The sequence below is a fragment of the Nematostella vectensis genome, chromosome 9, assembly GCF_932526225.1.
Source record: "Nematostella vectensis chromosome 9, jaNemVect1.1, whole genome shotgun sequence".
Classification (NCBI taxonomy): Eukaryota; Metazoa; Cnidaria; class Anthozoa; order Actiniaria; family Edwardsiidae; genus Nematostella; species Nematostella vectensis.
The window spans coordinates 5,976,655-6,001,054 of NC_064042.1; the positions used below are offsets into that span (position 1 = coordinate 5,976,655).

The 24,400-nt window shown below is 43.6% G+C and overlaps 3 protein-coding genes and 2 long non-coding RNA genes across 7 annotated transcripts in view; 3 read left to right on the forward strand and 2 right to left on the reverse strand.

Annotated features, from left to right (window-relative positions):
• Positions 1-171: 171 nt before the first annotated feature.
• Positions 172-7,025, forward strand: LOC125572467 (cytochrome P450 2C31-like). Of its 2 annotated transcripts, none has more exons than XM_048732992.1 (2): positions 172-277; positions 5,197-7,025. In XM_048732992.1, exon 2 carries the CDS (start codon positions 5,218-5,220, stop codon positions 6,697-6,699), a length of 1,482 nt encoding a protein of 493 aa, XP_048588949.1. In that variant the 5' UTR covers positions 172-277; positions 5,197-5,217; the 3' UTR covers positions 6,700-7,025. The 2 variants fall into 2 exon arrangements, with proteins under 2 accessions (XP_048588949.1, XP_048588948.1); XM_048732991.1 differs by lacking the exon at positions 172-277 and adding an exon at positions 3,932-4,388.
• Positions 7,026-7,571: 546 nt separating this feature from the next.
• Positions 7,572-22,605, forward strand: LOC5507069 (cytochrome P450 3A8). The gene is made up of 8 exons (XM_048733152.1): positions 7,572-7,767; positions 8,247-8,566; positions 10,126-10,328; positions 11,132-11,420; positions 11,870-12,058; positions 12,133-12,247; positions 13,456-13,732; positions 22,226-22,605. The coding sequence occupies exons 1-8, from the start codon at positions 7,659-7,661 to the stop codon at positions 22,500-22,502; spliced, it is 1,779 nt and encodes a 592-aa protein (XP_048589109.1). The 5' UTR covers positions 7,572-7,658; the 3' UTR covers positions 22,503-22,605.
• LOC5507070 lies at positions 14,973-16,187 on the reverse strand. The gene is made up of 2 exons (XR_004294562.2): positions 15,834-16,187; positions 14,973-15,392 (listed from the first exon to the last, which is right to left on the reverse strand). It is a non-coding gene; the product is annotated as an uncharacterized LOC5507070 (long non-coding RNA).
• Positions 20,301-24,400, forward strand: part of LOC5507065 (rho guanine nucleotide exchange factor 7) — a 45,180-nt gene continuing 41,080 nt past the window's right edge. For both annotated transcript variants that reach the window (XM_048733150.1, XM_048733151.1), the window contains exon 1: positions 20,301-20,482. The gene's annotated coding sequence lies outside the window, so the exon portion shown is untranslated. The remainder of the gene's footprint in view (positions 20,483-24,400) is intronic.
• On the reverse strand, positions 22,018-23,630 carry LOC116616883. Its single transcript, XR_007313889.1, has 2 exons — positions 23,037-23,630; positions 22,018-22,595 (listed from the first exon to the last, which is right to left on the reverse strand). It is a non-coding gene; the product is annotated as an uncharacterized LOC116616883 (long non-coding RNA).

Here is a 24,400-nt window from a genome sequence, read left to right on the forward strand (position 1 = left end):
TTTGCTGTTTTATTGGTTTGGGACGAAATCAAAAAGATCGCTACAGAAAGAGTTTCCTAATCTCTCCGGGCCGACTCCTTGGCCATTCATCAGTAATCTCCCAGCTTTGGCGAGGAATCATGGCCAAGCACATTTGCTTTTTGACGAGTTCTATAAACAGTATGATAGCCCTGCTATACGGGTGTCGATACTGGGAAAGCCGAGTATACTCGTAAAGTACCCGACGCTTCTCAAAGCCATCATGGTTAAGAACTTTGACTGCTTCGACGATGTAATGGTAGGTTGTAAAATGCATCTCAAATTAAGGGAAAGAATTGTAGTTTGTTTACAATGTGACAGTGCTAAGCAGTGTTTTTGTAACCGATAATGATATTCTGCCGAAGTAACTACAATGATATGTTTATCTAATATTCCGATTTTTATCTGGTAAAAATAAGTTTTTTTTAACAAGTTGTATTGGTTATTCTGTGTAAGCTATAAAATTGTAAATAACAGATGACTAGTACTGCGTGACATTGTTGACAAACGTATGGAGATCCAGACGAGCTGCAAGCCGAGTGTGAACACAGGTAGCCCAAGTTTTGTCAATAAGTAATTTGAACCGACCTGCTCATTGATAGAGAGAGAGAACATATGGAGGTGTTTTATTACGCTAGTATTCTTCCATAAAAATGCAATAAATTCAATTCAACTTAATTTAGCACTTGTAGTTGTCTATTATTTCCAAGTTTAAGGGATTTAAAGCGCTCGTTATAGCGCTGTTCGGTGAAATTTAGAACTCCCTTTATCACGCGCTAAAACGGCCCAAAATGCGCTCTAATTGCTTTAACTTAAAAATAATAAACAACTACAAGTACTATCAAGTTGGATTAATTTATTACATTTTTATGGAAGAATAATTGCATAAAGTAACAACTCCATATTATATTCTCTCTACTCTGCTACTCTATTAATGGTCAATGAGCAATGAGCTGGTCGGTTCAAATTGCTCATTGACAGAGCTTGGGCTTCCTGTGGTGGGAAGAAAATAATCGCACTGCTGGCAGTTGAGTTACTCATTTACCAGGTGGCATAGCGTGTTGTTTGAAAGCTCGTAAGCGTGTAGGGACAGAGCTCGCTGGAGGAGCGAAACCAAGGCAAATACAACCAGTTGATACAGGAATACTTCAGTAGAATTTATTCGGCACTTGAAAGCATCAGACATGAGTTTGGAGTAAATTTGTCCTGTAGCCCGTGCCGAAACCTAGGCTCTATTACCAGCCGTCGCTAGGCCTCATGGGGGCACGTACTGCGGGCTCACGGCTCACATCAATTGATTGCTATTGCATCATCTTGTGATAGAGTTCTTTGGATTGCCTAACGTAGCCTTTGTATTTTGCTCCTCGCCACAAAAGAGCTATATATCTGGATGAAATATAGTGAAATTTTATGGAGCTATCGATTACAATCGAAGGATCTCTACTAAAACAATTTTATGGTAATTGTTAACTCACCATGGGAACGTACCTCAACTACCAGAATGCAGCGCGCGCTTTGTTTGATGTAAGCTTAAAAAAGCGTGCTCTGCATTCTGATAGTTGAGGTAGGTTTTTATGGTTATGCGCGCGCAAACTTAAAGCTGGAATAACTTATTTGCACGCTGTTTTTTTTTCAACAAACGAAATAAAAAAAAAAAACAGCAGAGAAAATTAATGGGGGAGGGGGGTTAAGGTCATGATGATGGTGGGTTCCTAAATTGTAACATTCCCTGCTAATTTGCTTGTTTGCCTTCGTGCGTGACTATAACACGCCCACACAGCCAGATCTTTGTGCTTCTGGGGATCGCCCTGTTCATAAAGCGAATGAGCACCTCTCGCACTTTTGCCTCGCGCGTTTTTGTGGCGGCACTGGTTAGAGCCTTTTCCTGGCATAACGAACGAAGCTCCCCCTCAGCCTCGAAGTCTAGGCCGTGGACGCTCGCGATCGCAGGTGGTTCAGTCGGAAGCTCCGCCCAGGCGTGGTTATTGTGGCAAGGGATGGTGATCTCGAGCTTCTTTTCCATCTCAAAGAGGTCTTCTTTGGTGCATCCCGTAGTGGCCAGCTTCTTGTCATATCGCTCGAGGATATTGCCTCGTGTCTTGGTTAGACCAAGGGAGCGCGAGGTGCCGCGATTCCTCAAGAAGTCGGCAACATAGCTCACAACACAGTTAGCGAAGGCGTCACTCCCCTCTCGCTCAAACATTGGCCCAGGCTCCCCATTTTGCTCAGGTAAAGGGCGAAGCTCGTATCTCACGTAGACGAGGTACTCTCGTCCTTTCTTTCAAATACCCGCATCGATGCCTTCCAGGGCGCCGACTGTGATTTGGTCCCCTCTTTTGACTAACGACCCACCAATCTTGTGCTCCGAGCGCCCTTCCTCCTCCGTGATTGGCGCCAATGGCTCTGCGGGGGCCTTACCAACGACCGTGAAGAGTCTGTAACGCTGGTCGGGGTCTACCATCTCGAGCACCAGTGGCAGCACTGCGATTGCGCTCAGAGACTCTCGCTCGTGCGAGACCCACCACACCGAGCCGTCGTCATTAATATCAGGCCCCCGCATAACCGGCTTTAGAGCAATGACACCTGCTCCACCAAGATCTCGTATCTCCTGGTAAACACCGGCGCTTATGTCTTTGCCCCGAAGAGTGGCATCCACGCTTGGGAACCGAAGATGGGCGCCGCCGACGAAGAGAGAATAGTACTCCCCGGGGTCTAAGCCCTCTGGGCCCTCTTGCCGCCGTTCCAGCAGCAATGGGACGAACTTGCGCCAGACTTCCTCTGGCCGCGAGCTCGCCGGCTTGAGCGGCTTAAGCAGCATGCGCTTGGCATCCTCGGGGATGCCCTCTTCCAGGATGTTCTAGACCAGCCCTGCCAGTACGGCGGGCGCCTCTTTGTCAGGCATGCTAATGAGAATCTCCTCTATGTAAGCGTCCATGTTTGGGTATACCTTGTGCCACCCAGTCTCTAATTGCCTGAATCGCAGCCCTGTGGTACGTATTCATACTACAGGACGGGTATTTGGGTATGCCTTGTGCCACCCAGTCTCTAATTGCCCGTATCGCAGCCGGCGGGACGAGTGTTTGGGTATGCCCTGTGCCACCCAGTCTCTAATTGACCGTACTGCGGGCTGCGATATCAGACAGGACGAGTGCGAACCATTCCCGAGCGCGCCTCTCGATGCCGCGCATCCTCTGCCCTTCACGATTCGCTCCGCAGGGGCGGCACAACCGCGTCTCCGACTGCGTCCCTATGCCGGAGATCCTGCACGGTACGGGGAGGGGGCTGCCCTTTCGGAGCCTTTAGAGGTGCACCTTGCAGTAGGTGTCCATGCACCTCTGGCCGCACATGTTTGCTTGGCCGACCTTTAGCCACCCGCAGTAATCTTTTCCACACTTCATCCTTCGAACGCTCGGCATACCACAGGACAGACGGGGGTCTAATTGCAAGGTTGCCACTCGTTTCTACGAAAGGCCCCAGTCCCGCTGCCGATAGACAGCGGATTAATGATTGCTAACCATTGCTAATTATTCATCTACGCGGAGTGTGTTTTGCGTAGATTTACTTTTGCTAATTATCCATCTACGCGAAGTGGTCCCGACGCAGATTAATAATTAGCAATTATTAATCTACGCGAAACGCGTTTCGGTGTCACTGAAAGTCCAAAGCCTGGAATGGGGCTGGGGGGGTCGGAGGGACCCAGCGCCCCTCCCAAGCCTAAGATGGGGCTGGGAGGCCCGGAGGGTCGATTTGCGCCTCCCACTCGTTTCACTGAAAGTCCCCAGTCCCCCCCTGCGTGACTGTAAAAAATAGCTACGAAATCAGATACCTACAGTGGATCTCAAAAGGATGGATGTATTCTATTAACTTTGCATTCTCTATGATATAATTAGACAGACCTACCAAAGCTTGAGCGTTACAATATAGCTTGCATGCTTGAGCATCAGGGGATTTTGAGTTATATACTTCAGGAAGCAAAAAGGCTTGACACTCACAGATATTATGTACAAATAGAAGGGCAAGAGTCTAGAGAAAAATCTCGCGAGCGAAAAACAAGCAACATTTTTTTACCTTGTTCAAAACAAGTACTTGAACTGTCTCAAGTCTATGTCAATTAGCTGTCCAATCAAACATCGCATCCACCATGCAAAGCCAATTACATTGCAAATGACAAAAGAGATACCCTAAGAATGTTAGAGGTCGAGGAAAGAAAAATTGAATGCCACAAATACCAGGTTGACTCAGGCGAGTTTGATGGATGTTAAGATTATTTGTAACTCCAAAGAATCGTCAGACTGATTTTGCAAGCTGAAAGAAACTTCAGTCAAGAACATTCGCTCAAAGTCTCTCGATTTTTGGCAAGCTACAGAAGGGTAAGAAGGTCAATTTACGCTAACGCTAGCGGATCTTTCGAGTTAGATTTGAATTATTGAGGATAAAGATACACAGGGTGTCCCAAACAGTTCGTTCCTCTCCTTTGGAATGATTTCGACTAAGAACTCATCCAAACTCTTCTCTGACAATTCATTTCCTTTAATCTTTATTATGTTTTTGGTTTTGCCAAGGAGGGTGTTATTGTGTTTTTGGTAAAATTTCACGCGTGCTTATTATAATGACTCAGGACTATTTGCAGCGAGAGAAGGATCCAAGTAGCGCTTTTGGAGTTTGGAATGTTTCTGCAAAATAAGTATGTGATGATAGCTTGATTTCGGATTTGGTTGAGGAGATGAGGAGCATATGAAAATAACGTTTTGGGGGTCTGGTATCGAAATAAACTTGTTTTCACTGTTATCGCTTCTGATTACAAGTCATACTGTTACGAAGCCTGTGCGGTACGACCACCTTACAAATTCCAGCAAAAATGAAGCCTTTTACCAAATAAGGAATTGATCAGTTTCTTGATATGGATGTGACTGCGTTGACAAAAATTACGACAATGGCAAGTGCCCCCCCCCCCCCCCCCCCCAGGTTCCGCCGCCCATGAAAAACGACAATTTTGGGCTAAATTGTTTAGATATGGGCTCTATTATCACAAGACCATTCTACCACTTTATCAACCAGCTCCTGCACGTGACTGTCACTGCCTTTCGTTAGACTGTAATAACACCAATTATTTTACAATGATAAGGCGGTGTATGGATATGGTACTGATAATGATTTATTTTATAAATCTTGCTTTAGAATAACTGAGACATTCAAGCCATGATCGCTGAAGTCATCCTTCTCATCGTCACCCTGGTGCTTCTTCACCATCTCTTCCACCGTTACACCGAGCCGTCCAACCTACCCCCTGGACCACGCCCTTACCCTCTTATTGGAAACCTCCCGCTGCTGATTGGCTCATTCTCCTCACTCCACGTCAAGTTCACTGAGCTCGCGAAAACATACGGCAGCGTCTACACTCTATACCTCAACGGTCAGAGGTCTGTCGTCGTCGGCTCTGCCAAGGCACTGCACGAGGGACTGGTAGAGAGAAAAGACGCAATTGCAGGTCGTCCTTATAGCTTCTCTATGGAATACGGGTGCAAAGGGTGCAAAAACGTAGGATTCGCCGACTTTTCTCCTTTTCTCCTGTTTAAACGGCGCGTTGTGCATTCATCTCTACGTCAATACTACCCCCAAGTTGAAGACAAAGTCAATCATCAGTTGGATAAAGTACTGACGGAGATAAAAGCGCTTGACGGAACCGCCTTTGATCCACATTACTTAATATCATTGGTGACTCTGAATGTGATGAGTTCTATCACTTTTGGAACTAATTACACACTTGACGATCCTGAATTTCTTCGTTTGGTTCTAATGAACGACACTTTTGGTCAATGTTTCGGAGCCTTTAATATCCTAGATATGTTTCCGTTTCTATTGCATTTTCCAATAAAGGCCTCAAAGATGCTTAAATATCTTGCTACGGATCGATACGATTACTTAATGGAACAAGCAAGAAAACATGAAGATGCTTACGATGACAATACTATTCGGGATCTTACGGATGGATTAATCAAGTCGCTGTCAGAGGCAGAGAAAGGTGGCAGCGATATCCATAGCCTCGTCACAACCGAGGATCTTGCCATGATAATAGGAGACATGGTTGTTGCGGGCTCAGAGACGTCTGCTACAACAATGCGGTGGATGCTGGCGTACCTAACAGTTTACCCAGAAGTCCAAGCGAGGCTGCACCAGCAGCTGGATGACGTCATTGGAAGAGACAAAAATACAATCATCACACTGAAGGACCGGGGTCGATTGCCTTATGTAGAGGCGGTCATAGCGGAGACATTGCGCGTCTCACCACCAACACCTTTTTTGCTCCCGCATAAAGCAACGCGTGACACGACACTGGACGGTTACTTCATCCCAAAAGATACCACCGTCATCTTCAACATCTGGAAAATACAGAACGACCCTGCCGAGTGGGCGGATCCCCACGTGTTCAACCCCGCCCGCTTCCTGGACGAGGATGGTAAGTTTGTCAACAACAAGAACCTCTTGCCTTTTGGAGCGGGGAGGAGGGTTTGTGTTGGAGAGAAAGTGGCGACGATGGAGCTGTTTCTTATGACTTCGAGACTTCTACGTCATCTGGAATTCAAACCACTATCCGATGGCCCTCCGCCGAGCCTTGAGGGGACTTATGGTGTGGTATATTATCCGATGCCGTACAAGATACGAGCTCTCGAGAGACTCTGACAAACAAATGTTACATTTTTTACTGGAGCAGGGTAAAGAAACAAGGACATATTTCAACAATATAACCTACACAATACGAAAATGATTGGCCGAGGTCGATTGCATAATCTTGCATGCCTTAGTTGCTCTTTATGGCGAACAACCCTGCGCTACGCCGCAATCTTGAATTGGCGAGGAGTCGATATTTTGGTGACAAAAAATTCGTGCGAGGGAGAGACAAAGGGATTTGGTTTTCTACGAGAAAAAGGCTGCAAGTAAATGCCTCAAACAGGCTTTTCATGGATCAGCCAATTTTACTAGTTAAGCTTTGTATTATACGCTATCAAGAAATATAAAAATATGTATTCATGCTTGGGAGCTGCAAATTCACCAGTAGGGCTGAATGAATCCATCATTTTGTGTTGTCTCATGGATAATCACTAAGTAAAAAAAAATTGTAAAAAGTCTTAGTTATCAGATGGAAAAAGCATTGTATTTGAAGATTACTTAATAAGAAGTGACTCACTTTTTGGCCCTCTGTGTACGCGCCTGGATAACAGTTTGAGTAAGCGTTAGTGCAAATCGAGCAACTAGCATTCTTGAAAAATGTCAAGGGTATAATTTTTCAAGAAGTCCATAAAAATAAACCCTGTTAAGTATAAATAGCTTTGCGCCCCCGTTAGTGAGTCCCCCCCCCCCCCCCCCCACACACACACCTATCTCCGGGCGAATAACAATTTAACAATTTCCATCAAGTCACTAATCAATCGCAAACCATATTTTTTGTTGCGCGAAGAAGAAATCGCAAATTCTGGAATTTTGTGACATTAAATGTTTGCGTTTGCGTGACGAGCCGGCTCATAAAAGTGCGCCCCAGCGTACCTCGATCTTTGCGCCACAGGATTCCCAATATTCGAAAACAAAACATTTCCTAAGAGCCAGGTTAAAACAACCTTTGACGATTACAACGAAATCGATTTATGGCAAGACCACGACTACGTTTTCAATTTCTTGCTTACTCAGCGAATTGCGTACAGCTCACAGAGTCTATAGCTTACAATATGGAGGCGCAGCTAGTTCAAATTTGTAAAACCTTTAAAAGAAAAAGTCGACAACAACGCAGATTTATGTTTTTTAGAACGATATTTCGGCAGGCCAATACCTGCCTTCTTCAGGTTATAAATGAGTTACAATGGCATGTTATAGCTAGTATATGTACAAAGTTCATTGATGATTAACTAACAAAAGGTAAAAATAGTAATTGAGTGACAAAGTACAAAGTTCATTGATGATTAACTAACAAAAGGTAAAAATAGTAATTTAGTGACTTATGGAAGATGGTAAATAGGGTGGTGTGGATTACTAAGTAGCTAAACGGTTTCTTCACGCCGGTTGAGGCCACCGGGTTCAAGAGTGCCAGCGCGAGCTATCAATGTGGCTTCTCTTGCTTTGCGGATGGAGTCGCGGTTATTTCTTATTTTTTCAATAGGTATTAGCTCTATGTCAGAAGCGGAGTGGTTGGGTTTTAGGAAGTGTTCAGCGGCGTGGGTTGGTATGGATCGAGATTGGCCTTGTTGTCAGCCATTGGGTAACACTCGTAATTGGAGTTTCTTTGCTGTTGTATTGGTTTGGGACGAAATCAAAACGATCGCTACAGAAAGAGTTTCCTAATCTCTCCGGGCCGACTCCTTGGCCATTCATCAGTAATCTCCCAGCTTTGGCGAGGAATCATGGCCAAGCACATTTGCTTTTTGACGAGTTCTATAAACAGTATGATAGCCCTGCTATACGGGTGTCGATACTGGGAAAGCCGAGTATACTCGTAAAGGACCCGACGCTTCTCAAAGCCATCATGGTTAAGAACTTTGACTGCTTCGACGATGTAATGGTAGGTTGTAAAATGCATCCCAAATTAAGGGAAAGAATTGTAGTTTGTTTACAATGTGTCAGTGCTAAGCAGTGTTTTTGTAACCGATAATGATATCCTGCCGAAGTAACTACAATGATATGTTTATCTAATATTCCGATTTTTATCTGGTAAAAATAAGTTTTTTTTAACAAGTTGTATTTGTTATTATGTGTAATCTATAAAATTGTAAATAATAGATGACTAGTACTGCGTGACATTGTTGACAAACGTATGGAGATCCAGACGTAAATACGAGCTGCAAGCCGAGTGTGAACACAGGTAGCCCAAGTTTTGTCAATGAGTAATTTGAACCGACCTGCTCATTGATAGAGAGAGAGAGAACATATGGAGGTGTTTTATTACGCTAGTATTCTTCCATAAAAATGCAATAAATCCAATTAAACTTAATGTAGCACTTGAAGTTGTCTATTATTTCCAAGTTTAAGGGATTTAAAGCGCATTTGGGGCCGTTCGTTATAGCGCTGTTCGGTGAAATTTAGAACTCCCTTTATCACGCGCTTAAACGGCCCAAAATGCGCTCTAATTGCTTTAACTTAAAAATAATAAACAACTACAAGTACTGTCAAGTTGGATTAATTTATTACATTTTTATGGAAGAATAATTGCATAAAGTAACAACTCCATATTATATTCTCTCTACTCTGCTACTCTATTAATGGTCAATGAGCAATGAGCTGGTCGGTTCAAATTGCTCATTGACAGAGCTTGGGCTTCCTGTGGTGGGAAGAAAATAATCGCACTGCTGGCAGTTGAGTTACTCATTTACCAGGTGACATAGCGTGTTGTTTGAAAGCTCGTAAGCGTGTAGGGACAGAGCTCGCTGGAGGAGCGAAACCAAGGCAAATACAACCAGTTGATACAGGAATACTTCAGTAGAATTTATTCGGCACTTGAAAGCATCAGACATGAGTTTGGAGTAAAATTGTCCTGTAGCCCGTGCCGAAACCTAGGCTCTATTACCAGCCGTCGCTAGGCCTCATGGGGGCACGTACTGCGGGCTCACGGCTCACATCAATTGATTGCTATTGCATCATCTTGTGATAGAGTGCTTTGGATTGCCTAACGTAGCCTTTGTATTTTGCTCCTCGCCACAAAAGAGCTATATATCTGGATGAAATATAGTGAAATTTTATGGAGCTATCGATTACAATCGAAGGATCTCTACTAAAACAATTTTATGGTAATTGTTAACTCACCATGGGAACGTACCTCAACTACCAGAATGCAGCGCGCGCTTTGTTTGATGTAAGCTTAAAAAAGCGTGCTCTGCATTCTGGTAGTTGAGTTAGGTTTCTATGGTTATGCGCGCGCAAACTTATAGCTGGAATGGCTTATTTGCACGCTGTTTTCTTTTTTCAACAAACAAAATAAAAAAAAACAGCAGAGAAAATTAATGGGGGAGGGGGGTTAAGGTCATGATGATGGTGGGTTCATAAATTGTAACATTCCCTGCTAATTTGCTTATTTGCGACGTCAATCTCACAAGATGTTTAATGCACTATCGTCAATCTCCTTAGCAAGCCAATTTCTCCCCACCTCTGGACAAGATGTTGAATGCACTATCGGGTGAAGAATGGCGAAATTTGCGACACACACTGTCACCTAACTTCAGTGCGCACAAGCTAAAAAGCATGGTCCCTCTGATGAACAAGGCATGTGACGTATACATGGAGAAGATAACCCTCGCCGCGGAGACTAGGGCGACAATTGACGTCATGAAGTGAGTGTCATTTTTGTGAGATCACGTGATGTCAAGCTCATGAAATGTGGCCAATTTTTCATGTTATTTGCCAAAATGACGTCATAAAGTCAGTGCGTGAGGCTTTGTGATCAAATAAGTATGAAAGTAACGTCATAAGTGAGTCAGTAAAGTGTCAAATTGACGTCATAAAGTAAGTGCCAATTAGACAACTTTGTCCTTATCTCATTTTCGTCCCAGATCAAAACAAGCTTATAGCGAAACCAGTAAAACCGTGAACACGTGATATGTGTGTTGCATGCTTATTGTCGTTTGACGAATCAGACTCGAGAATTCAGACACTTATACTTGTTGAGACATGTTTCTAGTTGACTGTTTTGATATCTCGCGAGTGATTGGTCGCGGCACAAACATGTCATACGTATTTCCGGTGCTCACGGTTTTACTGGTCGTAGAGATGATATGCATCATCTTGTGAGCAGCGTTAGTCGGGCCAGTAACGGTACGATAGCACAGTCTATGGGTTACCTGTTTGCAGCTCAGCAACCATGGAAAGCTTGCAGGTCTCCGTGCTTGGACTCCTCAGAATTATGGCATAGCCGGTTTGCCTCACATAAGTTTAAATGGCAAAAAACTGCAGGACGACTTCGACTATCACGAAGTGCTTTAAGCTACAGTTTAGATCCATGTGGGATCTAAGAAGCGACAGTGGCTAAGTTGTTGATGTGCAGATCGCGTCACTGACCCAACTGGTGCTGATGTCAGTGCTCACTTTAACAGTATAGCGAGGTCAGATGACTAGATCTCTGCATTTATGTCCACAGGATCAACCCTGCTCTGACACTCGACATTATCATTTCTTGCGCATTCGGGGTGGAGTCAGACTGCCAGAACAACCCAAATGACCCTGTGATGAAAAAGGCCACTGCGGCTATGAGACCGAGTCTGATTCGGACCATTCTCGGCAGTGTCATCTTGCCCTTACTTCCCGGGGGACAGAAGTTCGTATCCTCCAAGACTGGGGCGTCTCTGTTTTTCCGAGAGTTATTCGAACTAACCAGCTTTGTGCAGGGTGTTATTGAGATGAAAAATAGAGAGGGCTCATCGCGGAAAGTAAGGATCGCTTTTAAGCTATTTTAAAGCTAATAACAATGCGTTGCACGCTACTTAAAGCCGCATTATCAGCAGTTTACTTCCGGAGGACCGAAGGAAACCTCGACCGTTAAGAAACATAAGAATAGAATCCGCGCTGTTGAACAGGCCATCCGCTCTAACTTATAAGTCACATCATCAAAGAGACTTCCAAAAGAAACACTGTTTTCATAATTTTAAAATATTTATCGCGTTTTCCGTTAAAAATCATCGGAGATTGTTGCGTAACCGACCGAAAGAAAACTGATAATGCGGGTTTAACCTGCTCATGTGAAAAGCCCACCCCGTCCCCTCATAAGTTAACGATTTAATAACTAGATATCTACTAGACACTCTCCCTCTGTCCCTATCTCTTTCTGCTGCCTGCCCGTAGATTTTAAGAGTTCACGTCCGCCCTTTTTTACATTCAGGACATGCTGGACTTGATGCTTGAGGCTGCAGCTTCTGATAACACTGAAGGCGGCAAGACACTTTCTCTGGATGCAATCATTGCCAACACTGTCGTGTTCCTGTTAGCTGGACACGAGACCACTAGCAGTACCATCGCATTTGTTTCCTATTTCCTGGCCAAGAATCCCAAAACACAAGAGAAATTACAAGTAAAATGTCTCTCTTGCATTTAGAGTATATAACACACTGTTGGTAATAAGTTTTGATGTCATTGTGATTACAGCAAGAAATCGACAGCGTGTGGAGCGGCAACGAGGAGGTGCCATCGTACGACACCGTGCACGACTTGCCCTACCTTGAAATGGTGATATCTGAGACGCTAAGGCTCTGCCCGCCAGGTGAGCAATATACGTTTCAAGTGCTCACATCCACATCTTCCCAGGGCGACGCGGAGACCGGAAGTACGCGCGTACTCCGCCAGTGCTGAATAAAGCAAGACTAGTTCCAGTACCGCGCGGTTAAACCAGCCTTTTCGTTTTAAAATGGCGGCTTTTTACCATCGAACCGTCACAATTTGGCGAATGCTAAGAAAACAAGATGCGCAAAGCTAAGGCTATAATTTTCTTTATGACTCCCTCATTATCAAGCAAATCTGTAATCTTTTGTATAGTATGGTTTTAATGCTGTACGGTTAGTCAAAACAGCGACTGAAGTCATTTTTCGCAAGAGCACGCGCATGCGCATGCGCATACGTTATTCAGCACTGTCGCGTACTCCTGCTTCCGGTCTCCGCGTCGCGCCCTGTCATAGGATGTGACATCCAGTGTCTTAACCTGACTGTGAATACGATTGCGTTAAAGCGATTTTAGTATTCTAAGATTATCAGTAACGATTTTCAGAATACTCAAAATCCGAGGGTTTGGGGATCCGTCAGAATGAATACCCTCCATGTGGAAAAAATGGATATTTTCCCGAACTGCACATTAGAATGCGATTCTGAGAACTCTCGCCAAGATTTCCAAAATACTGCTTGTTACTTCCTATCAATCAAGTTTAGATTTCCTAGGGAACTAGTTAATTTTTGTCAAGGCTTGACTGCAAGCCATCCAAGCGTAGGAAAAAATATACAAAAAAAAACTATGAAAATAGTTCAAGGCTTGACTGACGGAGCCATAATTTTTGTCGTTTGGAATTTATGAGCGTATCTTTGCAGAATACTCAGTTCTCAGTAGAGGGCAGTTAATAAAGAATATAGATGATGTTTAGATGAGTGGTACTCTATCTTCAAGGTTTCGCGTTGATTGGTCGAGTTGTTGCCATTTAGGCCCTGGCTAAACGAGGACACATGTTGCCGGAAACATTGGGGAAACATGTTTCCTAAATGTTTCCAAAGGTGGCCAAACAGTCACGAAACATCGGGAAACATGTTTACGCGCGCTTGGAAACATGAAATGTGTCCTGGGCGCAAAATTTGTGGCGCACATCAATGTTTCAGTGGTGGCCAAACTGGGAAACATTGAGGAATTATGCGCGTGGACATGTCTACGTTTGGACAGGGCCTTAGATTTTTTTTTTGTCATACATTGAGCGCCCCTTCATCTTCAAGGTTTCGTGATCATACGGGAATGCTCAAAGACCTGCATTATCAACGAATTACGGATACCACAGGGTAGCCGCGTAGTCGCCCCAGTCTACAGCTTACACAGGGATCCCAAGCACTACCCCGACCCCGAAATATTCGATCCTGAGCGGTTCAGTCCTGAAGCTAAGGCGTCACGTGACCCATACGCGAACATGCCGTTTGGACACGGTCCCCGCAACTGCATTGGAATGAGGTTCGCGCAGATGGAGATCAAGTTGGTGTTAGTGCGCATGCTCAAGAGGTACACGCTTTGTGTCACGCAAGACACGAAACCTCTCAACATCATCTCGAACCAAATACTGACCACAAACGAGCCAATCAAACTCGGAGTAGTACGCCGCTAGGCATCATACTTTGCAAAATTATCTGAGTTGGATAATAAACACACAGTAATATGTATCTAGACGAAGTAGCTGAGTAACAGTAAGCATTAAGTGTACAATGAATTACTAAAATTAACCGATTAGCCCTGTCTTAAAGGGGAGCCCCAAACGACCACAACGCTTGTCTTACCGCTATTTGAATTTAATCACAAATTTTTCACATTGTGCAAGATTTGGGTGCTAAAGAACGTACGCTATCCGAGGGAAAATATGCTATTTTTTGTCAAGGCCCTGACGGCCCCGACACTTTTTTTCTGAGCCACCTTTTCCTGAGTTTGTCAAGGTTGTCAGGGGTACCAGAACCCATCAAGCCAATTTGTTTTCCCATCTTTTTGATGAGCTTTTATATGATCTGATGAACAGCGTTTTAAAAGTTAACTCAAGTATAGTGCAAGGCAGGCGTATACCCAGGATTAAGGGGGGGGGGGGGGGGGAAGGGAGGTGCGCAATCATAGGCGTCATATGGAAAAAAACATAGTATTTTAAGATTATTTCTTAATAAAGAAATGACCCACTTTTTGGCCGCGAAGGTGCGCGGGCACCCTGTGCACCCCCATCCCACCTATGTACGCGCCTCCAAGGGCAGAATCTGCCTGACAAATTCATAAGGTTTGAGTTTTCTGTGTCCAATTCGTTGTGCCAGGTTTTTGCCAAACTAGCCTGCTAGTTTGCCCGGTGTTTTTCGCTATGTTTATCCGGTGCTTGAGAAGGGATTGACAGGTAGGATTGATAATTCCTTGCTTAAGAAAAGTAGCCAATCACGATCAGTCACTCTGGGCGGACTCACTCGAGCATATGTTATGTTAAAGAATGACGGTATCAACCACTACTTTGTCAATGTTAACATTTGAAACTGCAATGATGTATTCGCGAGAAAACTTCGAAATAATGGTCCAAAAATGAAGTAATGGTACTTTATTGGCGATAGTTGTTTGAAATATTTTGGTCCATGCATGAATTAGCTGACATTGAAAGGTACAAATAGCGTGAAACGGTATTGTAGGGAAGCAAGACTAATGGCGGGCGCGATTGGCCTACTCTTGCAAAGAAAATGCCTTAGAACAATAGGCGTCTTTCATCGCTAAAAAAGCCACGACATCAATGCCTTAACAAATTTATTACAAAAACTTGAATTGGCATTACAACCTGAGTTAGCATTTACAACTTGAGGGATCATTTTAAAACACACAGAAAAAAAAAATTAAGAAACCAAACTTTTTAGCCTTATGCATTGTTTATATGTATGCTCCTTAGTAAGCTAGAGGTATTAATTTCTGTACCTCTCTGGTATATAGCATTGCCTCCGTCCATCTCCACCTAGACTACAAAGAGACTGAAACGGATGGCAGCATTGCGAGGAGTCGGTGCATGGTTCGTCGTGACCGAGGCATCGTTTGGCTGGGCGGGATTCCTCAACTTCTCTAATGAAATCCTCGTATGCGCTTCTGCATTCCGACAACTGAGCGATCGTCGATAAGATGACTACTAAGATTGCGATGAAGAATTTCATCCTGGAACCTTCGAAAAATAAAAATACAAAATATAAAGATTTATTTGGGAATAAATATCATTTATAAGTTAATGCAGTTCATTTTATGATTGCTTTAGGATCTTATAAGTAGACCAGTTAGAGCCCACTCATAGTGATGCCGTCAGCAGATCTAGTCTTCTTTTAAAATAAAACATATCATTAAATTGTTTATAATCGATTTTCTTTCTGCGAAATTGAATTGCAAGGATTACTAGAAGATGACAGCAAATCCGCGGCTATAAATTTGCTAGTGTAACGTGAAAAGCAGTTTGTTTAACACAACCGAACTCTAATCTTAATGCTCTATGTTCATAAAAAGATAAAAATGAAATTGTCTCTTTTTTGGAGATAATCTAGAGACCTTCATTAGAGAAAAAAGCAAAAGCCTTCCATGTAATTTCGTGAAGAATGAGTAAGTAATCACTTACCTGGAAGTAAGAGCCAGTTGCAAGAAACCCGGAGGATCTTGAAATGAGACCGGGCAAGTGAGTAAATGATGGATCTCACCCTTCTTATATAGTCCTCACATTCCGCCGCCGGCTCTACTCAACAGGCTATGAGCGAGAACAAATCCAAGGTGGCAGGCATGACGGATGGCCCATCTAATTCTCGGCACGAAACACATTCATCTCCTTAACCACATTGGACACTACCAGGCCGGGCTACATTATGCACATATGTAGCTGTCAGCTCACAGAATGAAATAGTAATAAAAGCAGTGTTCACAAAATAATACATTTAGGAATGGAACTAGTATCACTCATAAAGTTGAAATTAGCCCCCACTTGGACACACATAAGCCATAAACAATAAACGCTCTAAAGCATTTCGAAATATTGAGCTTAATTGCATTACCATTAGTCACGCGGCGATGCTTGCCAAATGCAGCGATAGGGACGTCCCTATATGTCAGGTAGCGCTACGGATATAACTGAATGCAACCACTGCTCTTCACATTCAGGCAATCCTTAATTGTGATTCCACAAAAAAGAGAGAATTACTTAAGGGCCGTAGCAGAGGGTGGGGCACTGGGGGCATGGGCCCCCCCTTAATTGTGATTCCACAAAAAAAGCGAGAATTACTTAAGGGCCGTAGCAGATGGTGGGGCACTGGGGGCATGGGCCCCCCCTTAATTGTGATTCCACAAAAAAGCGAGAATTACTTAAGGGCCGTAGCAGATGGTGGGGCACTGGGGGCATGGGGCCCCCCCTTAATTGTGATTCCACAAAAAAGCGAGAATTACTTAAGGGCCGTAGCAGATGGTGGGGCACTGGGGGCATGGGCCCCCCCCTTAATTGTGATTCCGCAAAAAAGCGAGAATTACTTAAGGGCCGTAGCAGATGGTGGGGCACTGGGGGCATGGGCCCCCCCTTAATTGTGATTCCACAAAAAAGCGAGAATTACTTAAGGGCCGTAGCAGATGGTGGGGCACTGGGGGCATGGGGCCCCCCTTAATTGTGATTCCACAAAAAAGCGAGAATTACTTAAGGGCCGTAGCAGATGGTGGGGCACTGGGGGCATGGGGCCCCCCTTAATTGTGATTCCACAAAAAAGCGAGAATTACTTAAGGGCCGTAGCAGAGGGTGGGGCACTGGGGGCATGGGCCTCCCCCTTAATTGTGATTCCACAAAAAAGCGAGAATTACTTAAGGGCCGTAGCAGATGGTGGGGCACTGGGGGCATGGGGCCCCCCTTAATTGTGATTCCACAAAAAAGCGAGAATTACTTAAGGGCCGTAGCAGAGGGTGGGGCACTGGGGGCATGGGCCCCCCCTTAATTGTGATTCCACAAAAAAGCGAGAATTACTTAAGGGCCGTAGCAGATGGTGGGGCACTGGGGGCATGGGCCCCCCCTTAATTGTGATTCCACAAAAAAGCGAGAATTACTTAAGGGCCGTAGCAGATGGTGGGGCACTGGGGGCATGGGGCCCCCCTTAATTGTGATTCCACAAAAAAGCGAGAATTACTTAAGGGCCGTAGCAGATGGTGGGGCACTGGGGGCATGGCCCCCCCCCTTAATTGTGATTCCACAAAAAAGCGAGAATTACTTAAGGGCCGTAGCAGATGGTGGGGCACTGGGGGCATGGGGCCCCCCTTAATTGTGATTCCACAAAAAAGCGAGAATTACTTAAGGGCCGTAGCAGATGGTGGGGCACTGGGGGCATGGGGCCCCCCTTAATTGTGATTCCACAAAAAAGCGAGAATTACTTAAGGGCCGTAGCAGAGGGTGGGGCACTGGGGGCATGGGGCCCCCCTTAATTGTGATTCCACAAAAAAGCGAGAATTACTTAAGGGCCGTAGCAGATGGTGGGGCACTGGGGGCATGGGGCCCCCCTTAATTGTGATTCCACAAAAAAGCGAGAATTACTTAAGGGCCGTAGCAGATGGTGGGGCACTGGGGGCATGCCCCCCCCCCCAATCTTTTTAATAAATATATAGGAAATGACAAGTAGGGACGTGGCTGTGCCCCCCAATATTTTCTAGATGTTTCTGTATTGTGCCCCCCCCCACTGAGGTCAATGCGGAATAAAACAAAAATAATGTGATCTCATTATCATAAAATGCATTTTCAATCCATTAATGCCTCTGTAATATGAAAGCATTCACTGGAAAGGTTGTACGTAACAGGCTATGAGCAAGAACAAATCCAAGATGGAAGGCATGATGGATGGCCCATTATCTAATTGTCGGCACGAAACACATTCATCCCCTGATGAAGAATTTTCTCTTAACATTAGTTTATGTCAAAGATTTTTTTATTAAATTTTCTATTTTTATTACTAAAAAATATACTTGAGAAGGGAGCGCTTCGATACAAACGCTCTCTGAACTTTGACCAGCATTATTTTGGGACTAGTAGTTTAATCTACAAGCGCGTAAACAGGGGGGTACACAGGGGGTACACAGGGGGGTCATGATACAGTATGTGACTTAAAATGTAAAAGAATAAAGATTTAAATTTCTTGAATGATTCGAATTATCCATCAAAACATCCCCTCGACATAAGACACCCATATATACCAGGCCCGTAGCCAGGATTTTGAGCGGGGTGGTTCGTTTTTTCATTTCAGCGGACCAAATTTCCGGTATACTCCTCTCCTCGCCTTATTACATTAGGCAATCAATACTTCAAAAAAATTCAATCTTGTATTTAAAATGTTTTAAATAGGGTGTTTTTTTAACATATAGCGATAACAATAAAGATAATTATTCTAAAAGGATTTTTTCTAGTCATTATAAAGACATATTGATGTGCACGGTATATCCAGCCAAACCTTATATATATATAATTTTTTTTTTCTCTGAGCGGACCTTCGAGCTGGGTGGGAGGGTTCGTCCGAACCCCCCCTGGCTACGGGCCTGAATACATAATTCTCTCTTTGTCAACAAAAGAATTCAAAAAGACAGTCGACAACAACGCATATGTTTTTTTTCTTAGAACAAAATTTCGGCAGGCCAGTACCTACGTTCTTTAGGTTTTCTTCCTACATTTCTATTTGTTATGCACCCTTCTTGTGGAGGGGAGGGGGGGGGATAAACCAAACTGAAGAGAGGCTCAAACGAGCGTGCGCGTTTCTTCTTCCGGCCAAACGTAAGTAAACAACCGAGCACACAAGTCAGCAACTTTTCGTGAAACAAAGCTTGCCCGTTTGAGTCTCACTTTGTTTTAAGACCACAGGCCTCCCATACTGTATTCGAAATGTCATCGATATACCCTCGACTCTTCCAGCTCTCAGTGCTCTATAGCCTTCGCAGGCATCACTTTGCCCAGAAAGCGGTAGAAAAGAAACACAGGCGCTCGGGATTCCTGTGGTGATACGTCAAACGAGTAACTCTATCCTCTTCTTCCGCTTTTGGCATTGTCCCCTCCCGCGAGGGTCTTAGAAATTCAGTCTCGGTTTCTAACGTTTAGAGACGCCTGCAGAGGAGGCTCAGTGCTCTATAAAATTATGTTTTAAGTGTAGCCTCCTAGCCGGCTCTCTGGAGTTTCGGGGCTCTGTGGATTACACAGGAATCCTGAAACTCTTGAGAGCCTTCTGAATTTAGGTTCCCTATAGCCCCCCCCCCCCCTCCCTGAGACTGCGAGATTTTAGTGGCTTAGAGCTATTTTGTTGCAAATACAGTGTATAATATAACTAAACGTTGTAATACTGAGGATGGCGTCAAATTTTTAGGATGATTCCCAATCAGAAACTTCCTTATTAATGCACATTACGTAGCTGTCACAGCTCACATAATAAAATAGTAAAAGCAGTGTTTACAAAGTAATAGGAATGCTAAATATTTAGAAATGAACTAGTACCACTCTCAAAGCCCCCTCGTCATCAAGTCTATTACATAATATATAGATTTAGGCACTGCCTGAAGGCGAAGCCAGCGTTTGACACCTTTTTGTGTTGACTGATAGGGGTAGTTTAGGGAGATCTAGGTGTCTTTAAAATGTATTTTTTTTAATGAGATTAAAAAAGTCATTTTTTACTGCCATGTCATAACAGGCCCGTACCTAGGAGGGGGTGCGAACGCACACCCCCCCCCCCCCCCCCCCCACCCCCACAATGGCCAAAGGTCCACTTTCGGTTCTCAATAGACGTGCTATTATTTGTAGACAAAACTCACTCTGGTATTTAGCCAAATCCGACATTAAACCTCCCCTGGATTTTACTATCGACTCTTTTATCAGAGAACTCCCTCCCCCTCCCGGAAATATTAGGTCAATTTTTTTTTTTTATTCTGCACCCCCCAAGAAAAATCCTCGGTATGGGCATGTTGTATTGGCCCCTCCAAATGGATCAAGCAAGCACTCATTTCATAATATTAAATATGGTATGTCAGTCAACTTGGTTATTTTTTTGTTATTATGCTTATTTAGATCAAACACAAAGAATTGTCGCATTAATTTTTCATGAGCTTCTGAGCAAACTCGTTCTGATGCGGTGATAATTCTGTTGACTGTCTTTGCTTAATTGTGTTTTTTCGACATGCTTTCCTGCTAGGTTTTTACGTTAGATGACCTTGAAAGCGAAGACGGGAAAGAGCAAGTGCTGAGGACTTTGGAAATCCTAGAAAATGCGGCTAACGGTAAGAGAATCATCTCTGGTTTCTCGCACATTGAATGGACATGAGTCGCGGCCATTTTGGAAGGCGAATTGATGTTCAAAGGAATGCACAATTTGATTCTACATCATATTTCTGTTAGAATGACACTTATAGATCTGCTAGTAAACCGTAGAGAAGCTAAAAAAGTCCTTATTTCCGGTGTATTGTGCATTTATAAGGTTGATTTACGCCGTTGTTCTTGTTACTACCCATTTTATGACGTCTCTTGATTTTACAAGATTCTGACAGCGATTTTAGTTTAACATAAGTACACAGTTTTCTGTCCTTTATTTCTCTTTAGAAGTCAATTTAAAGTCCTAGTGCCAATCAAACTCGGAGTAGTACGCCGCTAGGCATTATACTTTGCAAAATTATCTGAGTTGGATAATAAACACACAGCAATATGTATCTAGACGAAGTAGCTGAGTAACAGTAAGCATTAAGTGTACAATGAATTACTAAAATAAATCGATTAGCCCTGTCTTAAAGGGGAGCCCCAAACGACCACAACGCTTGTCTTACCGCTATTTGAATTTAATCACAAATTTTTATTCACATTGTGCAAGATTTGGGTGCTAAAGAACGTACGCTACCCGAGGGAAAATATGCTATTTTTTGTCAAGGCCCTGACGGCCCCGACACTTTTTTCTGAGCCACCTTTTCCTGAGTTTGTCAAGGTTGTCAGGGGTACCAGAACCCATCAAGCCAATTTGTTTTCCCATCTTTTTGATGAGCTTTTATATGATCTGATAAACAGCGTTTTAGAAGTTAACTCAAGTGTTAAGCTGCGTTATATGTATAGTGCAAGGCAGGCGTATACCCAGGATTGAGGGGGAGGGGGGGGGGGGGGGGGGAAGGAGGTGCGCAATCATAGGCGTCATATGGAAAAAAACATAGTATTTTAAGATTATTTCTTAATAAAGAAATGACCCACTTTTTGGCCGCGAAGGTGCGCGGGCACTCTGTGCACCCCCATCCCACCTATGTACGCGCCTCCAAGGGCAGAATCTGCCTGACAAATTCATAAGGTTTGAGTTTTCTGTGTCCAATTCGTTGTGCCAGGTTTTTGCCAAACTAGCCTGCTAGTTTGCCCGGTGTTTTTCGCTATGTTTATCCGGTGCTTGAGAAGGGATTGACAGGTAGGATTGATAATTCCTTGCTTAAGGAAAGTAGCCAATCACGATCAGTCACTCTGGGCGGACTCACTCGAGCATATGTTATGTTAAAGAATGACGATATCAACCACTACTTTGTCAATGTTAACATTTGAAACTGCAATGATGTATTCGCGAGAAAACTTCGAAATAATGGTCCAAAAATGAAGTAATGGTACTTTATTGGCGATAGTTGTTTGAAATATTTTGGTCCATGCATGAATTAGCTGACATTGAAAGGTACAAATAGCGTGAAACGGTATTGTAGGGAAGCAAGACTAATGGCGGGCGCGATTGGCCTACTCTTGCAAAGAAAATGCCTTAGAACCATAGGCGTCTTTCATCGCTAAAAAAGCCACGACATCAATGCCTTAACAAATTTATTACAAAAACTTGAATTGGCATTACAACCTGAGTTAGCATTTACAACTTGATGGATCATTTTAACACACACAGAAAATAAAAAAACAGAACAAATTAAGAAACCAAACTTTTTAGCCTTATGCATTGTTTATATGTATGCTCCTTAGTAAGCTAGAGGTATTAATTTCTGTACCTCTCTGGTATATAGCATAGCCTCCGTCCATCTCCACCTAGACTACAAAGAGACTGAAACGGATGGCAGCATTGCGAGGAGTCGGTGCATGGTTCGTCGTGACCGAGGCATCGTTTGGCTGGGCGGGATTCTTCGTCATTTTGATACCTCAGAGGAATATAGCATAGCCTCCGTCCATCTCCACCTAGACTACAAAGAGACTGAAACGGATGGCAGCATTGCGAGGAGTCGGTGCATGGTTCGTCGTGACCGAGGCATCGTTTGGCTGGGCGGGATTCCTCAACTTCTCTAATGAAATCCTCGTATGCGCTTCTGCATTCCGACAACTGAGCGATCGTCGATAAGATGACTACTAAGATTGCGATGAAGAATTTCATCCTGGAACCTTCGAGAAATAAAAATACAAAATATAAAGATTTATTTGGGAATAAATATCATTTATAAGTTAATGCAGTTCATTTTATGATTGCTTTAGGATCTTATAAGTAGATCAGTTAGAGCCCACTCATAGTGATGCCGTCAGCAGATCTAGTCTTCTTTTAAAATAAAACATATCATTAAATTGTTTATAATCGATTTTCTTTCTGCGAAATTGAATTGCAAGGATTACTAGAAGATGACAGCAAATCCGCGGCTATAAATTTGCTAGTGTAACGTGAAAAGCAGTTTGTTTAACGCAACCGAACTCTAATCTTAATGCTCTATGTTCATAAAAAGATAAAAATGAAATTGTCCCTTTTTTGGAGATAATCTAGAGACCTTCATTAGAGAAAAAAGCAAAAGCCTTCCATGTAATTTCGTGAAGAATGAGTAAGTAATCACTTACCTGGAAGTAAGAGCCAGTTGCAAGAAACCTGGAGGATCTTGAAATGAGACCGGGCAAGTGAGTAAATGATGGATCTCACCCTTCTTATATAGTCCTCACATTCCGCCGCCGGCTCTACTCAACAGGCTATGAGCGAGAACAAATCCAAGGTGGCAGGCATGACGGATGGCCCATCTAATTCTCGGCACGAAACACATTCATCTCCTTAACCACATTGGACACTACCAGGCCGGGCTACATTATGCACATATGTAGCTGTCAGCTCACAGAATGAAATAGTAATAAAAGCAGTGTTCACAAAATAATACATTTAGGAATGGAACTAGTATCACTCATAAAGTTGAAATTAGCCCTCACTTGGACACACATAAGCCATAAACAATAAACGCTCTAAAGCATTTCGAAATATTGAGCTTAATTGCATTACCATTAGTCACGCGGCGATGCTTGCCAAATGCAGCGATAGGGACGTCCCTATATGTCAGGTAGCGCTACGGATATAACTGAATGCAACCACTGCTCTTCACATTCAGGCAATCCTTAATTGTGATTCCACAAAAAAAGCGAGAATTACTTAAGGGCCGTAGCAGAGGGTGGGGCACTGGGGGCATGGGGCCCCCCCTTAATTGTGATTCCACAAAAAAAGCGAGAATTACTTAAGGGCCGTAGCAGATGGTGGGGCACTGGGGGCATGGGCCCCCCCTTAATTGTGATTCCACAAAAAAAAGCGAGAATTACTTAAGGGCCGTAGCAGATGGTGGGGCACTGGGGGCATGGGCCCCCTCCCCCTTAATTGTGATTCCACAAAAAAAAGCGAGAATTACTTAAGGGCCGTAGCAGATGGTGGGGCACTGGGGGCATGGGCCCCCAATCTTTTTAATAAATATATAGGAAATGACAAGTAGGGACGTGGCTGTGCCCCCCAATATTTTCTAGATGTTTCTGTATTGTGCCCCCCCCCCCCCCCCCACTGAGGTCAATGCGGAATAAAACAAAAATAATGTGATCTCATTATCATAAAATGCATTTTCAATCCATTAATGCCTCTGTAATATGAAAGCATTCACTGGAAAGGTTGTACGTAACAGGCTATGAGCAAGAACAAATCCAAGATGGAAGGCATGATGGATGGCCCATTATCTAATTGTCGTCACAAAACACATTCATCCCCTGATGAAGAATTTTCTCTTAACATTAGTTTATGTCAAAGATTTTTGATTAAATTTTCTATTTTTATTACTAAAAAATATACTTGAGAAGGGAGCGCTTCGATACAAACGCTCTCTGAACTTTGACCAGCATTATTTTGGGACTAGTAGTTTAATCTACAAGCGCGTAAACAGGGGGGTACACAGGGGGGTCAT